The sequence below is a fragment of the Condylura cristata genome, unplaced genomic scaffold (assembly GCF_000260355.1).
Source record: "Condylura cristata isolate star-nosed mole 26May11 unplaced genomic scaffold, ConCri1.0 scaffold00010, whole genome shotgun sequence".
Taxonomy (NCBI): Eukaryota; Metazoa; Chordata; class Mammalia; order Eulipotyphla; family Talpidae; genus Condylura; species Condylura cristata.
In genome coordinates, this window is record NW_004567111.1 from 57,329,392 (window position 1) to 57,347,426 (window position 18,035).

The following is an 18,035-nucleotide window of genomic DNA, read 5'->3' on the forward strand; positions in this document are numbered from 1 at the left end:
AAAAAAAAAATGTGCAAAATGGTGTAAAAATCAACTTTTGTAAAAAGAAAAAAGAAAAAAAAATAACCATATATAATAGTACTTACAACCCCACATAGCCATCAAAAGATTCAATATAGGCACCTCAAAAAATAAGGCATTAGTCAAATAATACTACAGTTACAGAGAGATATATATCTATTTTTCTTAAATTTAATTCTTTTGCTAGTTCTTTTCTTTTTAAATTTATTTATTTATGCATACAAAATTAGGGTACAGGCCAGAGGTGCAGGACATTGAGAGGATTCACCAGAGACACAGCAGAAGCAGAACAGGCAAATCAACGAAGTACACTGCTGAGGGAATCAGCGGGAAAGACAGGCGAGGTCTGCTGTGCCCTATGGATCAACTTGGGGCCGGGGACAGATCTTGCACTGAAGCGGCTGCCGCTAGCTTGCAGTGCTATGTCCTAACCCACTGTGCCACAAGGGAGGGCCTCTATTGCTAGTTCTAAGAACTAGTTTGACAACTGTTCTGCTGACATGAACTTTTAAACTATTTAATCATTGTATTTGGAAAATAAAAATAAGACATAATATCAACAAAACAACAGCATAAGAACTTACATACCTATCTTCGTTTTTGACTTCCAAAGGAGGTGCAGGGCCCCTTGATTGACCAAGGGGGTCAAATGCAGAGCCTGAGGCATAACATAAAAGTTCATATTTAATTTAATCCAGCATGAGAAATACAGGGACTATCCCTGAGAGAAGGAATCAAATACTACCCTAAAATTAAGAATAATATAAGGAAATGAATAAATCATTTAACCCAGCATGCTAGAAGAAAATATGAAAAGTTCATTTAATTTACTTATTTATTACATGGTTTAGGATACCTTTTTACTAAACAGTATATTGATTATGTCTATACAAACATTTCATTATTGAGAAACTGGGAAGATTGTGAACACATATAAAACTTAAATAAATGTTAACCAATTAAAAAAATCATATACTCTCTTACTGTTTCTCTTCCACAGAAATCTATCACTGTGAACTCTACATTATCAATCATGTAACAATCGAGTAGCGGATTTTTAATCTACCACATGGTTATAACAAATATTAATTTATGATAATTATTTTTAAATTGTTATTTTACTGGCATATTAAAATAGTTTTACCTTTAATTTTTAAATTGAGCTCTAATATTTAGGCTGAAATTTAAATGTACAATTCATAACATTCTGACAAATTATAAGCCAGTGTGACCACCATTCTGCTAGAGGCAGAACATTTTCACTTCTCTTTTCCTTCCTTCATGGTTCCTAAAATAATAGTGCACTTTATAATCAATGAAGGGCATGTTAGATTTTATTTAAAATGATAATAGCACTTATACATAGAAACAGCAAGAAAGCTGAAATATGTAAAAAAGAAATTGTTAGTAAAGATTGTATAACAAACCTCTAAAAGCTGCTTTGGTAAATCCAGCTGCTCTCACTGCTGTCATAGGCCTAGTAACTCCATCCTTAAAAGAGCAAAAATCATTTAAAGTAGCTTGAAATAGGATTTACCTCGTATTTATAATTCTGTATGACATATCTCAACATAGTCCCAATTGTTAATACTGATTTTTTTATTACTACTGCTTATTTGTTACTTCTACCTCCTCATGTGTCAATTCAATATCTGCTTTTTTTTCTCCTATGAAATTTCAACCCTTTCACCTTAGTAGGCTTTCTTACAGTTTGAAAAGAAAAATTTTTCCTATGGATTTTCATGTGGACCTTATAATTTTGGCTGGTCACATATATGTCCATGAGAAATATCACAGGAATTGTTATAAATGGTAGCATAGAAATAATGGGTCCCAGAATACATTTATAAGCTATCAGTTCTGTGTCCATTCCTAATATGATTTCACTGAGACCTGAGTAAACAAATCAAAAAGATTCTGCCATCCGAGATTTTGAACAGTCAAACTTTTAGCCCATAATTTAAAGAATCAGAATCACTATAACAGCTTTAACATTTTAAAATAGTATACTAAAGAAAAAAAACACTTTGGTAATAATATTCTAAATCACAAGAAAGGCACACAATAAAACCACACAACAGATACCTGAATAGCCCCTGTCACTGGTCTTCCCATTGATGATGCCAGAGACGTCTTAGACTAATAAACAGAAAACTAAGTTAAAGTGATTTTTAAAAAAACAAGTTATAAATACTTTCTTCATAAATTTTTTTGTTCAGCCTAAGAGCAAGTAAACCTATGTGTAATTTCTAAAACAGTTATCAGCAAGCTATAGCCCTTAGCCTTTGTAATTAAAGTTTTAGTACCTCATAGCCATGTCCCATTTGTGCACATATTATATATGGGTGCTGCGGCACTACAGAGGCAGAATTAGGATAAATACAACAGAGTCCCTCAATGATTTATCCTTCATAGAAATAAAATTTGCTATCTCCTGTTCTGATGTACCACCCAAATTGAAGCTTATGACTAATAAAAGACTAAGTTGATTAATAAAAACATGTTTCATATGACTCACAGTGATATTATATTTTGACTACTTTTTTCATACAAAGGCCCATAATGACAGTTAGTGCCTTGAACTTCTAGGTTCTGCAACCATTTTTCAGCTCTAAGACATAGTATTTTAAGGACTAGGAAATGTTATTCCATTTCACTCGTCCACTTTTTTCGGGACTGCTGTATTATACCATATAAGCTAAAGCAAACAAGCTGTTAAATAATTTCAATAAGATTTAAAAGAGTTTCCATTATGAGTTTTTAACAAAGAATCTTTCCTACAAAAAGCTCAAATAAAAGGCTCAAAACCTGTCTCTGAAATTTTTTAATTATTTTTCATAATCTGTGTTTTAAAAGTTGTAATTATCACATTTATATAACATCTAACTTCACATAAAATATGCAAATGGAATACACAAGATGTGCTTATATTATATAGAAAAATGACAGAAAGTCAATCAACAAAAATAACATCTACAAAGACAAAAAGGTAATAAAATATTTTCAGATATATTTATAATCAAAATGACTAATTAGAATATTCAAAGCTATTAATAAAACTAGGCTTTAATAATATTCATAACTACCCAGAACAGAAAATATATCCAGGTCATGGACTGAATTACAGCCAGAATTGTTTAGAACTACCAAAAATGAACTTAATATTTTTAGCATAAGCAATCTTACCCCATATCCAGTAGCTACAGGTCTAGTAACTGCTGTGCTTGGTACTTTAGCAGTTATCTTGGGAGGGGAAAAAATATAGTTAATAGAATTCAGATTAAGCTATGAAATAGAAAACTAGAAAGAATGGAAATGAATATCCATCAAATGAGAAATATATAATAGTTAGAATAATTTCCTTTCTACTATACTAAACATTTTAAGCAGCTCAGGTATTTTTAGTATTTTAAGAGTCTTTTCCTAGAATTCATTTTAAACAAGAAGAGGCACTTTTAAATGGCCTAAGGTGCAAGTAAGATTATTTTTCACAGCTGTAGCTATCATTTATGCATACTTTTTAGTATAGACATTAGGTGTAACATATGACACAGGATTTGGAGTCAGAGAATCAGCTTTCCTTCATAACTGTGTTTAATACCTTTGAACCAACATTGTCTCATTTTTGAAAGTAAGGATATAAAAGCATGCTGGTCACCAAAATTGTGGTTAGAATTAAATGAAACTAATTAGGTGAAAATGTTCTACACATGTCAGTTGATAAACATATTTGTTTTAAAATATTTTATTAAAATATCATTCATAAGCATTCTACTTCTAGCTATGATTTACTTTTGTTTTAAACACCTTTCCATCTAAGAACAACTAAAACAGCTGGGGATACAATAATAACTTTTTTGCAACATATGAATAAATGGAGAACCATGAAGGCAGTAAAGAATTACCAAGTGTCAAGATAAGGAAAAGAAAGGAAGACTAGAGAAGTAAGCCTACATTTGGGGGCCTGCTTTTTTCCTAGAGGAATGTGTTAATTCCAAAAGCAGGGCTAAGAAACTGAATGTAGAGGAACCAAATAAGGGATCAGGGAGAAAAATTTATTAGAATAAGTTAAGAATCAAAATCAACAGGCAACTATCAGAGACATTGGGCAGGGGGAAGGGAGAAGGATCAAAACAGGTGGGAAGAGCACAAGGGACTATGGCAGTGATACACAGGTGAATTTGTGGTGGAAATTTCAAGGGAACTACACCTGAAAGGAGAAAGCATGTGTGTACAAAAATGAAGAATAGGGCCCTCCCTGGTGGCGCAGCGGGTTAAAGCACAGCACTGAGAATCTAAAGCCGCTTCTGCATGAGTTTGATTCCGCATGAGGTGACCACATGGCGTGGCAGACCTCTCCTGACCCGCCCGCTGCTCCCCTCAGCAGTGTACTTCGTCGATCTGCCTGTTCTGCTCCCCACTCTGTCTCTGGTGAAGCCTCTCACCGCCCCTGAGCCTCTGGCCTGTACCCCAGTTCTGTATGCACAAATAAATAAATCTTTAAAAAAAAAAAAAGAAGAATGTAATAATGAAAGATAATAAGAAATTTAAAAAGAAAAGAAACTGAATGTAACATTTTACATTGATAGGTCTAAAAAGATAAACATTGTAAATGGGAGCCTAACAACCAGGTAGTTCTGACAGTTTTCAGGCTTTAGATTGTGGTCTCAAAGGCTACACTCTGAAAGGTGAAAAGACTGAAAGGTAAATTAGAAGAATACCAATCTGCATAAGTTTTACAATTATCTTAAACATAAACCTATTTCTAATATAATGGGTGTTTGTTTCATTTTGGGCACAGCTACTGGTGTCTTAAGCAAAAGCAGATTCTATCTAGATAAGTTGAGAACAGAAATCAATTCGCATAGAATTGTGCTATCCAATAAAAATTTTCTATAGTGATGGAAATGCTCTGTATCTGCACTACTTGATAAGGAAATCACCAGCCAAAGGTGTCTGTTGAGATATCAAATGTGATTGGTGAAACATGGAACTGAATTTTTAAATTCTACTTAATTTTAAATGTATTGAAAAACAGTCACGTGTGGCCAGTCATCCTCATTCTGGATAGCATAAACATATAGAGCCTTATATTAGCTCTAAAATTTCTCAATTACATATCTGGTATTTATTCAAAAACAACAAGACATATAAGAGGTAACACTACCTAACCAAAGGCCAAGAAAAACAAAAGAATGGGAAAAAACCCTAAAAGAATAAATATAATGGGAATATCAGACACATACTTTAACAAAACTATTGCAAATATGTTCAATAAATGAAACAAAAATAGTGAAAAGCTCAGCAAAGAACTGGAACTACAAAAAAGAACTGAAATTCTAGAACTGAAAAGCAGATACAAACAATTTAAAATCCTGGTATCAGCCCAGAAATAGTAAAATGCTAATTAAAACTAGACTTTAATAAATTAAAAATGAATATTGTAATCTATAGCAAATCACTAAAAGAATGGGTAAAGAATGTAGACTCCCAAGATAAGGGGGGAGAGAATGGAATAATAAAAATCAATTAAATGAAAGAAGAGAAAATGAAGCCAAGGCATCAAAACAGCAAATTTTAAGAAGATAAATTTCAATAAACGTAAACAGATTCCATATACTTCACTTAAAGAAAAAATAAGATATCAGAGTGTATTTAAGAAATGTAACTTGGGCCCTCCCTGGTGGTACACTGGGTTAAAACGCAACACTGCAAGCTAGCCACAGCTGCTTCAGTGTGAGTTCGATCCCCAGCCCTGGAGGCAATCCACATGGCATAGCAGACCTCTCCTATCTTGCACGCTGCTCCCCTCAGGAATGTACTTTGTCAGTCTGCATGTTCTGCTCCCCAGTCTGTCGCTGGTGAATCCTCCCACTGTCCCTACACCTCTGATCTGTATAAATAAATCAATAAGTCTTTAAAAAAAAAAAAAAGGAATTACATATTATATATAACTTGCCCAGCCTGGGCCTTACAGTGTCTTCACTTATATTAGAGGCCCTTACATGCTCTTAAGTGTGTACACCTGTTTCCAATACTGGCTGATAGCTCCTTGGGAGTGGACAGAGTTCTGAGCCTATCTATGTGGCCTATCTATGTGTAGGACCTATCTATTCACTGTGGGCCCCTACCCACTATGGGTAGGGAGGGACTCAATCAGCTTGATGGTGCCATCCAACAGACCAGACCCCAGCCTGGGCTTCTCAGTGCCTTGCTCACTATCAGGAACTCTTAGCTACCTCAGGAATCTTCAGCAAGCCCCTCCTTTCCTGGCCACCAGAAACAGGCCTTGAGACACTGCTTCTGGCAGAAGTGAGGTCCCAATACTGCAGTCTCCAGACTTAGTATCCCCTCTGCCCTCCCAGCCACCAGAATAAAGCCTAAGCGAGCACTGGAGAGGGCTCTGGTACTAGCCCAGAACATACTGCACCTGTACTCAATATCAAGTAAACCACCAGAACAGTGGGGAAAAAGGACTCATATACAACAAAAGCTCCAGCTGCAACACAGCAAATAGTGAGAAAGAGAAATACAAACAGCCTAGGAAACCCTCAGAGGAATAAAATACTACACAAAAAAATTAAGCTCTAGAACCTAACTAAAGTGACAAAGAAGAATTATTCTTCCTTTCAAATTTTCCATAATTAGAAAGTAAAGGAATTTAAACAAAGCTAAAAAAAAAATCAGAGCTATGAGAAGATGCAAAAAGGGGGAAATGCTGTGAAAAACATAATCAATGAATAAAACAAGATCAAAACTTTAAGTAAGAAAATAAAGGAATTTAAGGATGTTAAAAGATCAATGGAGAAGCTAAAAAAAAAATCTGTGAAGTCATGCAAATAACAACTATTATATGGAAGAATTATTCAGTCTTCTTGAAGATGCAGATGAAACTAACCATGAAAAAAAAAAGTTAAGAGATAATAAAGGAAAAGGAATGACAAAACATTTTGAAATTTATGTGAAACCAAGAGGAAAAGAAATAGAAGAGTCATAGGAATACCAGGAGAAGAGAGATGAAAATCTATTTGAGGAAATAATTAAAGAAAAATGCCCAAACTTCAAGAAAGAAGTTAAAACAGATATAAAGGAAATTAGAAAGATGACAAATTATGACAATGAAAACAAAACTACAGCAAGACACATCATAGTAAAGCTTCCAAGAGTCCAAAACAAAGAAAAAATGTGGTGTGTATATTCTCCCCAACCAGGGAGGTGACCACAGGATGCAGGTATCATTTGTCTCACCCGCTATTCTTCGATATCTGCCTGTTCTGCACCCTGTTCTGTCTTGGTGAATTCTTTCACCCCAACTCTTGCATCTCTGGCCTATACCCTGGATCTTGCATGTATAAATAAATAAGCTAAGTATTTTTGTTAAAAATAATGATGTTGACAAGGGGGAAGAAACAGATAACCGTTTAGGCTAACATCAGACTTCTCTGAGGAAACATAGGTAAGAAGAGAATGAAAAGATACATTTTAAAAACTCCAAGACAAAAAAAAAAATGTCTGTCAAGAATATTTTATCCTGTAAAGCCTCCTTCTTATGTAAGGAAAAGGTAAAGACATTCTCAGACAAACAAAATCTTCATATTTTGTTACCCACTGCAGTAGGTGCTACTACTAAGCAACCAGTCCACAAATTAATACAAGAACTTTAAAAACCTAAATGAACAGAGTAATGAACAGTAATGGAACAAGCTGTTGAATGGAATCACAAAATGATAAAAAATGGCAATAACAAACTTTCACTTATCAACAATCACCATCAATATAATGGACTAAACTCACTAATAAAAAGATACAATGTGCCATCCTGGATTAGAGAATAGACTCTACCTTTCTGCTGCCTCCAGGAAAAAATGTGCAAAATATCAATGAAACCAAAAGCTGGCTCTTTGGGGGAAAACCCCACAAAACTCTGGGTAGTTCCACAAAGAAAAAAGGAGACAACTCAAACAAATAGGATCATAAATGAAAGAGGAGAAGTTACAATAGACACTGCAAAAATCCAGAGGATAATAATAGACTTCTCTGAACATTTATGTGCAAATAAGTTCAACAAACTAGATGAGATTGATAAACTCTTAGAATTATATACCATCACCCCCCCCAAAAAGAACTATACCATTACCCAAAGCTGAATAAAGAAGAAATAGAAAGCTTAAACAAACCAGTTATAAGTGGCAAAATTAAAACAATGATGAAGTTTCATAATCAAGTTCTACAAAATATTCAAAGGTGAACTAATGACTATCATAAAAAATGATTTCAGAAAATTGAGCAAGAAGGTACACTAACAAATATATTTTATAAAGACTACATTACACTAAACACCAAAACTAAACAAAGACAACACAAAAAGTGAAAACTACATTCCAATCTCTCTAGTGAAACAGAGGTTAAAATACAATCCTCAATAAAATCTTAGCAAACCAAATCCAACAATACATTAAAAGGATTATATACCATGATCAAGTGGGATGTATTGCAGGGGCACAAGGATGGTTCTATATCCAAAAACAATTAACATAATTTATCATATCAACAAAAAGAAAAATAAAACTCATATGATGCTGCAAAAGCCTTTGATAAAAGTTCTATATTAATTTATGATGAAGGTCCTCAAAAAACTTGGGATAAAAGAAACATATCTTAACAATGAATGCCATATACAAACATCTGATAGTTCACATTCTCAAAAACTGAAATCATTCACATTAATAGCTGGAACAAGAAAAGGGTATCTATTTTTATCACTGCTTTTCAATTTAATACATAGCATTAGGCATGAGAAATACATAAAAGGAATCCAAATTGGGAAAGAAGTAAAGCTATCATTATTAGCAGATGATATAATATATTGAAAGAATCCCTAAAAAATCCACAAAAAAACTAATTAAAACAGTAAACCAGTTCAGTAAAGTAGTGGGCTACAAAATCAATACATAAAAATCAGTATGAAGAGGATACAAAACCCTAGATGAAGGGGAAGATATTTTAAAAAGTCATCCCACTAATACTTGTACCAAAATAATGAATAAATACCCATAAATAAAGCTACCTAAACTAGGTGGTGAAAGGTGAAAGACCTATACACTGCTAAAAGAAATAGAATAAGAATAAAAGAATGAAAAGACATTCCCTTCTCATGTACTGGAAGAAGAAACATTATCAAAATGGCCATCATACAAAAGCAATGTACATATTCAATTAAACTAAAGCTGTCCTGACTAAAAGAGGCATTACATTCCTAGACTTCAAATTATACTACAAAGTCATAATAATACAAACAGCATGGTACTGCAACAAAGACCAATGGAATTGAATTGAAAGCCCAGAACTAATTTTTTTTTAAATTTTTTTTAAAGATTTATTTATTTGTGCATACAGAACTGGGGTACAGGCCAGAGACTCAGGGGTGGCGAAAGACTTCACCAGAGACAGACTGGGGAGCAGAACAGGCAGATCGATGAAGTACACTGCTGAGGGGAGCAGCAGGCGGGCCAGTTGAGGTCTGCCTCGCCATGGGGTCACCTCCGGGGCAGGTGGGAATCGAACTCATGTGGAAGTGGTTTCAGCTTCTTAGTGCAGTGCTTTAACCCGCTGTGCCACCAGGGAGGGCCCCCAGAACTAATCTTTAAAAAAAAAAAGCCCAGAACTAAAGCCACACATATATAATCAACTAATCTATAACAATGGTGTAAAGAATACACATTGGAACAAGGAAAGCCTCTTCAAAGGTGCTGAGAAAACTGGATGTCAGTCTACATGCAAAAAAATGAAACTAGAACACTGTCTCACACCAAAAATCAACTCACAATGGATAAAACACTGGGATTCAAAAAGAAAATACAGGCAAAACAGTCCATGACATAAACCTCAGAAACACCTTTACAGACTATTTCTAGAAGCAGAGAAAACAAAGGAGAAGATAAACAGCTGAAATTGCATCAAAACAAGAAAGTTTATATAGAGCAAAAGAGAAAGTAACCAAAAATATTTGCATACTATGAACTGATAAGGGACTAGTAGTAAAGATCTACAATGAGATTATACAACTCAACAAAAACAAAACAAACAACCCCATGACAGAAGCTATGCAACTTCTGTCGACTGACAAATTCTGGATGGAAGGGAAAAGCTCTGAAAAATCAGAATTTCCACTGCTAATTTATGTTACGACCTCCCATTTTTGTATAATCATAATATCAAAATATTCTGAGCAACCATCAGTTTACAACAGGATTGCCTTAGCTTTATAAGGTGGTTGCCTGGCCCAGGCAAGCAGACACTGCCCAAGGGTGGGAAATTCCTCTGTCTCCTCAAACAAAAGGCAAGCCCCAGGAGAGATGAGACCCCCAGGGCATAAAGACTCCTGGGAAGCTTCCTTGGTTTTTTTTAACAAAAGGCAAATCTCAGATAAGACTCCCAGGGCATAAGAACTCATGGACAATTTTTTAACCTCATTTACACAGGTGTTGCTTAATGCATGACTGTACAACTTCTTCTTAATTTACTCCTTATTAAAAATAATCACTAACTATTCTCTGCTAGCCTTAAATTACCCTTTTCTTAAACAAACATTAACTACTCTCTGCTAGCCTTATATTAGCCATTAGCTTCTCTTTAGACAATCACTGATAACTCTGCTAACACAATTTATTCCTTCCCTAAAACTCTTTACAATCTTTTGCTAATAGCTCATCCTTACCCAGACCCCTCTTCCCTTGAGTTATAGTTAAACATCTGTATAAATGACAATTATCATAATCATCATAAATGTGTATAATTTAGTATACCATAAAGTGTCAGGAAGAAGATGCATTGTTCCCTTCTTCCTTGAGAACATTTATGACAATTTATGGCTTAACTTACCCTATGCATTATTATAATTAACTATGTGCTACACCATATAAAGACCTGATAAGAAAATGAGCAGGAAGACTTGCACCCAACTCTGACTCTGGTGTCTTCCTCACGCCCACTCTCCTTTCCCCTTCCTGGAACCCCTGGTATACTCACCAAAGAGAAATGCAAATGGCCAACAGGCACATCAAAAACTGTTAAACATCACTTATTATCAGGGAAATGTAAATCAAAACCACAATGAAAAGCCAGCTTACACCAATGAGAATGGCCCATACTGAAAAGATATAAAAACAACAAATGCTGGGCTCTCCTTGGGGGCTCAATAGGTTAAAGCACTGCATTATGAAGCTCTCCAAAGCCACTGCAGCATGAGTTCGATCTCCCACCAGGGAGCTTACCCACATGGCATGGCAGACCTCTCCTGGCCCACCCGTTGCTCCCCTTAGCAGTGTATTTCAGTACAATTTGCCTGCTCCCCACTCTGTCTCTGGTGAATCCTCTCACCCACCACACCTCTAGCTTATACCCCAGTTCTGTGAGCATAAATAAATAAATCTTTAAAAACAAAACAAAAACAAAAACAAATGCTGGTGAGTTTTTTTGAAAATAGAATCCTCTTACAAAGCTGGTGATAGTATAAACCAGTACAGTCCCTATGAAAAGCTGTATGGTGGTTCCTCAAAACACTAAAAATCATCTACTACATAAACCAGCAATTCTACTCCTAGGAATCAATTTGAAAGGAAACCTTCACTCCTATGTTTACTATTTACAATAGCTATATAAACAACCCAAATGTCCCCAAATAAATGAACATGCCAACAGGATGTGGTATATAATGGAATACTACTCAGTGATCAAAAAAGATAAACTCATGCCACTGTGGTAACATGGATGGATCTGGAAGGGATTATGTAAAGCTAAACAAGTCAGAAGGAAAAAGATAAATATTGGATGGCTTCAGTTATATATGGAATATAGAGAAATCAAACAGAGCGTAAGGAAAAAGACAAAAGACAAAACTTGCAAACTGACCATAGATCTAAGGCATTCAGCAGGGGAGTCAAGAGCACAAGACTATGGTCATGGTAGGAAATTACAGAGACTATACCTGAGGGGAGAAATCCAACACTGTACAAAAATTAACAATGTAAGAAAGTAAATAAATTAAAATAAAATAAAAAGCAGAACTCAACTACATGTTACATGCTGCTAGTATGATATACACCTTACATAAATGTGGATAGGGAAAAAGCAAAAAGATGGGATAGAAACACTAGAAAAAGAGCTCTATCAATATACCAATATTTGATAAAATGGACAAACAGCATTACCAGAGACAGGATACTTTACAATAAAAGGCTCAAAGTACCATATACAAATATAGTGCCTCTAAATAATTCTACTCTAAATCTATAAAGCAAAAGCCTAAAAAAAAAAAAGTTCATAGTGTAAGACTTGTACATACCTTTCTCATCAATAGAACCAGTCACCCTCCCCAAAAATTCAGCAAAAATATAGGACATTTTAACAAAATCACTAAAGAATTTGACATAATGGACAGATAACAGATCTTTTAAAAAGCTGAAAGTTAAGGATCTTAACAACATTTTCAGGAGAACTAGAGACTACAATTCATGTTTTTACTATTAATGATTAAAGTTGCTTCAAAAAGGTTTTACTTTTAACATTGGACTGATCTCTTTAGAAAGAGTTGACCTTATGCTGTCTCTTCCTTTATTCACCTAATACCTTCACCACAATATCTTTCTTCCTAGACCTGAAAGTCAGTCTTCATTACATTTATTTTTTAATATTCAACTTTATCAAATAGATCTTCTAAGCAGTTTCTATTTTTCAATTGCAGAATACTGATTTATAAGAGAATTTCAGTGTATAACCTTTTAATTCAACATACACACACACACACACTATTTGACACCAGAAATACAGTCTCCATGCATCCAACCTACAATTGATCCCATTTATCTATCCACCCCTTTCACTTCTGTTAACCACTGTTTTGTTCTTATAGTCTACAAGTTTGTTTTTGTTTGATTTGCCTTGTTCATTTGTTTTATCTACCATGAATAATACCATGCAGTATTTGCCTTTCTGTTTTACTTATTTAACTCAGCAAAACACCCTCAATTTCTTTCTTTATTTTTTTTACAGCTCAGTAGTATTCAATTGTGTATATTTATCTTCTTTACTCATCTGTCAATGGACATTTAGGATGTTTACAACCTTTGCTTATTGTGAATAGGCTATAATGAACATGACATGCATACATATCTTTTCAATTAGAATTTTCATATTCTCTAGGTAAATATTCAGAAGTAGATATTATGATCATATGATATTTCTATATTTAATATCTTGAGCATTCTCCATTCTGTTTTCCAGAATGGCTGCACCAATTTACATCCCCACCAAGAATATATGAGGTTACCCTTTTTCTACATCCCACTTAAAACTCGTAAACTTTGATTTTTTTAATGAGTCATTTTCATGTTGTGAGAATGATATAAATCATAGTTTTGATTTATATTTTCCTAATGATAAGTGATGATGAACATCTTTCCATGTGAGCCTACTGGCCATCTATATGTCTTATTTGGAGAAGTATATATGTGGTCCATTGCCCATTTCTTTATTTTTTTTTAAGATTTATGTATTTATGCATACAGAACTGGGGTACTGACCAGAGGTGTAGGGGGTGACAAGAGGATTCACCAGAAACATAGTGGGGAATAGAACAGGCAGATGACAAAGTACATTGCTGAGGGGAGCAGTGGGCAAGCCAGGAGAGGTCTGCCGTACCATGGGGGTTACCCCTGATCGGGAATCAAACTCTTGCTGAAGCAGCTACCCAGCTTTGCAGTGCTGCACTTCAATCCACTGCACCACCAGGGAGGGCCCCACTGCCCATTTCTTAATCCAGTTGTTTGGGGTTTTTTCATTGTTGAGTTTTATGAATTTTTAACATATTTTGGATATTAACTCCTTGCTGTACATATGATGTGCACATGTTTTCTCCCATTCAGTAGGTTATATTTTCATTTTAAAGATAGCTTTTTTTCCCCCACTGTGCAAAAGCTTTTTAATTTGATACAGTGTCCTGTGTTTATTTTTAGTTTTGATTTTCTTGCTGCTGGAGATGTATCCACACAGATATCACTAAGGCTGACATCAAGAGTCTATTACCTGTATTTTTTTTTCTATGAATGTTAATTCTTGTGTAAGGGGTAAGATAGTAGCATTCCAGTTTCATTCTTTTACATATGGTTGTTGCATTTAACCAGGTATGTATGGGCTTATATCTAATACCGTTTTGAAAATGATAGCTTTGTAGTATATTTTGAAGTCAGGCAAGGCAGCCTCTTCTGGTTGTCCCAATTTATGTAAAATATCCTTATCAATTTATAGTCTTTTTTTATGACTTAAATCTTATGTTTTGTAATATTTGTGTCTATTTTCCTAAGATGTACAGTTAATCCTTTAGAGCTATATAGAGATTCTCCTCTTAAATGAACTTAGTACCCTTTAAAGTAAAAGTTCTACAGTTTTCACATTAAAAAAAAGTATGCTATAAAACGATATGTATCCATTCAACAGGGTCAAGAAACCCAAGCTCTAATCCAGTTACAAAAAAACTAAGAATTTTGGCTTCCCCAGGTTTCAGTTTCCTCATCTATAAAATGAGGATTTCTGAAGTCACTCTAAAAGCTGCTGAAAGACCAGCCTGAAGAAATGATTATCTGCTGTCTTTTGATTATCTGCTGTCTGATAACTAAAATCACTAAATTAAATACAATAGTCATCTATTTATTAAGTCATGTAATAAATTTTATTCCTGTATTTTTTTTTACATCATTTTGTGCATTTTTTTCATCTCAGTTGTAATCCCCGTGGGCTTCCCATGTAATAAATATTTATGGAACACCCAGAGTTAGAGTAAAGAGGACAATGAATAAAATAGTCTGCCTCTTCAAAAATTTTAAAGGGTACTCATTAGCATAGTGGAAGAACTCAACTTGGCCTTTTCTTTCAATTATGAAAGCAACCATAACATTAAAATATATTTGTAGAATGGTAGTCAAGAATAAACTTTACTCAAAGAGCTGTCTGATTTTAGACTGGGAAATGATCTATTGTCTCTGGGAATGAACCAATTGATAGATCATTTCCTTAGTGACTGCGGCTACCAGTCTAACATTGTGATTTACGATAAGGCCTTTGGGATATATAATATCAATTCCAACTTCCTGGAGTATTAGTCAAGCCTCCAGGTGGAATGGGAGAGTATAGCTCAGGCACATATATACATGTGAGGGAGCCCCAGTAAAAAATCTAGGTTACTAAAGTTATGGGTGGGCTTGCTTGGTTGGCAATACTCTATAAGTACTATCACAGATAATGACTGCAAGAAGTTAAGAACATACAGGCCTTCATAGGAAAAAGACAACCATAAGTTATACTTTTAGATATTCCTTCCCCCAACTGCTGTATTCTCCCTTGGAGAATTTTGACCTACAATATTCCCTAGTAAATTCCCTAGAATAATAAATCATGGTACAAAGCTCTCAGTAAGTTCTGGGTGTTCTTTCAGAGAATTATTGAACCTGAGAATGGTTTTAGGGAAGCCTCTGAGCTTTCAGTTTTTGTCAGCTAATATAAATGACTGCCTAATCATTATATGATGTTCAACAGCATTGCTGCTTGATATCCACTGAATGCCAGTAGTACCCAGCAAAGTTGTGATAACCAAAATTATCACCAGGCCAAATGTATCCAAATATTTCCTGCCCTGACATGGGAATAGATGGATGGAGGGGACAAAAACCACTGCTATAGAGTAGGGGGGTGGCAAGAAGCAGTTTTAAAAAAGGAACTAGCCATAGAAGGCTCCCATCTAAGTACTAACCAGGCCAGACCCAACTTAGCTTCTAAGGTCATATGGGAGCAACACATGTTCAGGATGATACGGACATAGACTACAGAACATTAGGAACTGAATGACTATTAGGACTGAACTCACTATTTTACTTAGTGCTGACATTGCTTATCATTAACTATAAAGTGTCCAGCAGGTTTTTGGAAAGGCAGATATTTACAGTTTGCATGATACATAAAGCTTTTATAATACTGGAAAAAAAAAATCACCCTAGCAAGTTCTATACTGGAGAAATATTAATTAATGGAAAGTCATTAGCCCAAAGCAGGAGTCATTTATTTTTATATTTAAATATAAATTACTGTTCATTTACATTACTGTTCATTTTTGTACGTTTGCTTTCTCCTCTCAGGTATAGTCCCATAAAATTCCCAACACCAATTCACTGCCATAATCTCTTGTGGTCTTTCCTCCTGTTTTGATCCCTCTCACTACTTCCTCCCCTGTATAATATCTCAGGGGAGATATAGTTGTCTGTTAATTTGGGGTTTTTTAATTTGTTATTATTTTTTTCCCCGATCCCTTATGTGGTCCCATCCATTCCTCCTATGAATGAGACCATTTGATGTTTTTCTTTTTCTTTCTGGCCTATTTCGCTGAACATAATCCCTTCCAGCTCCATCCATGATGCTGAGAAGGGCATGAATTTATCATTTTGATTGCTGATTAATATTACACATCTTCTTAATCCAGTCATCTATTTTGGGGCATCTGGTTTGTTCCCATTGCTTACCTATAGTAAATAATGCTGCAACAATTATAGAGGTGCAGGTATCCATTTCAATTACTGTTTTGTGTCCTCTGGGTAGATTCCTAGAAGTGAATTGCTGGCCCATATGGTAGCTCCAATTTCTGTAGTTTGAGGAACTTGACACAGCTTCCTAAGTTGTTGGACCAGTCTGCATTCCAAACAGCAGTGTGGAAGAGTTTTTTTTCTCCACATCCTTGTCAGTCTTTGTTTCCTGTTTTATTAATATGTGCCATTCTTACTGGTGTAAGGTAGTATCTCATTGTGGTTTTGATTTGCATTCTGATTATAAGTGATACTGAACATTTTTTCATATACCTGTTGGCCACTGCATTTCCTCTTTGGAGAAGTGTCTTTTTAGTTCCTCTGTCCATTTTTTGACTGTTTACTTTGTTGACTTGTGTGAGTGCTTTGTAGATCTCTGTGGCTAGTCACTTTCCATTGCATGGAGTGCAGAACTTTTTCCGAAGCATAGGATATCTCTTTGTTTTGGCTAATGTCTCTTTTGCTATACAGAAGCTTTTTCGTTTGATATAATCCCAACTGTTTATCTTTTACTTCACTTTCTTTGCTTTATGGGATGAGCTTTACTGAGGCCCTCCCTGGTGGCACAATGGGTTAGGATGCAGCCGCTTCAGTGTGAGTTCAATCCCCAGCCCCAGAGGTGCCCTACATGGCATGGCAGACCTCTCCTGTCTCACCTACTGCTCCCCTCAGCAGTGTACTTCATTGATCTGCCTGTTCTGCTTCTTGCTCTCTTTGGTGAATCCTCTTGCCCTCTGGCCTGTATGAATAAATAAATAAATCTTTAAAAAACATGTTACTGAGATGTATGTCATGTAATGTCTTACCTATATTTTCTGCTATTTATGATTTCAGGTCTGATGTGCAATTCTTTATCCATTTTGAGCGCTTTTTCTGCATGGTATGAGGTAGTAGTCTAGCTTCATTCTTTTGCATGTGGTCATCCAGTTTTCCCAGCACCATTTATTGAACAAACTATCCTTGTTCTATTGCATACTCATTGCTTCTTTGTCAAGGATTAGTTGTCCATACATGTGTGGGTTTGCTTTTGGATTTTCTATTCAACATCATTGGTCTGTGTGTCTGTTTTTGTTCCAGGACTATACTGTTTTAATTATGGCTTTGTAGTACAATTTGAAGTCCAGGAGCGTGATAGCTCCATTCTCCTTTTTAGTTAGGTGCACTTGAGTTATTTCCATTTTTGTGTGGCTGCATATGAATTTTATCAATATTTGTTCTATTTCTTTGAAGAATGTCATTGAAATTTTTTATTTATTTATAACTGTTTATTTTTACATCATTTTGTACTTTTTTTTTTCCATCTCAATTGTAATCCCCGCGGGTTTCCCATCACCAAGTCACCCGTGTGCCATCACCATAGTCCTGTGTACTTCCCTCCGCACCACCCCG

At 35.1% G+C, this 18,035-nt stretch overlaps 1 protein-coding gene across 1 annotated transcript in view; it reads right to left on the minus strand.

The window, feature by feature from the left end:
- The window catches only part of IFT88 (intraflagellar transport 88), a 140,995-nt gene that overhangs the window by 117,067 nt on the left and 5,893 nt on the right, over window positions 1-18,035 (minus strand). Inside the window, exons 3-6 of the mRNA XM_004680357.2 lie at window positions 3,208-3,264; window positions 2,107-2,160; window positions 1,449-1,512; window positions 610-679 (exon numbers count right to left, since the gene is read on the minus strand). Of these exons, the coding sequence (XP_004680414.1) occupies window positions 610-679; window positions 1,449-1,512; window positions 2,107-2,160; window positions 3,208-3,264 (245 nt within the window). The remainder of the gene's footprint in view (window positions 1-609; window positions 680-1,448; window positions 1,513-2,106; window positions 2,161-3,207; window positions 3,265-18,035) is intronic.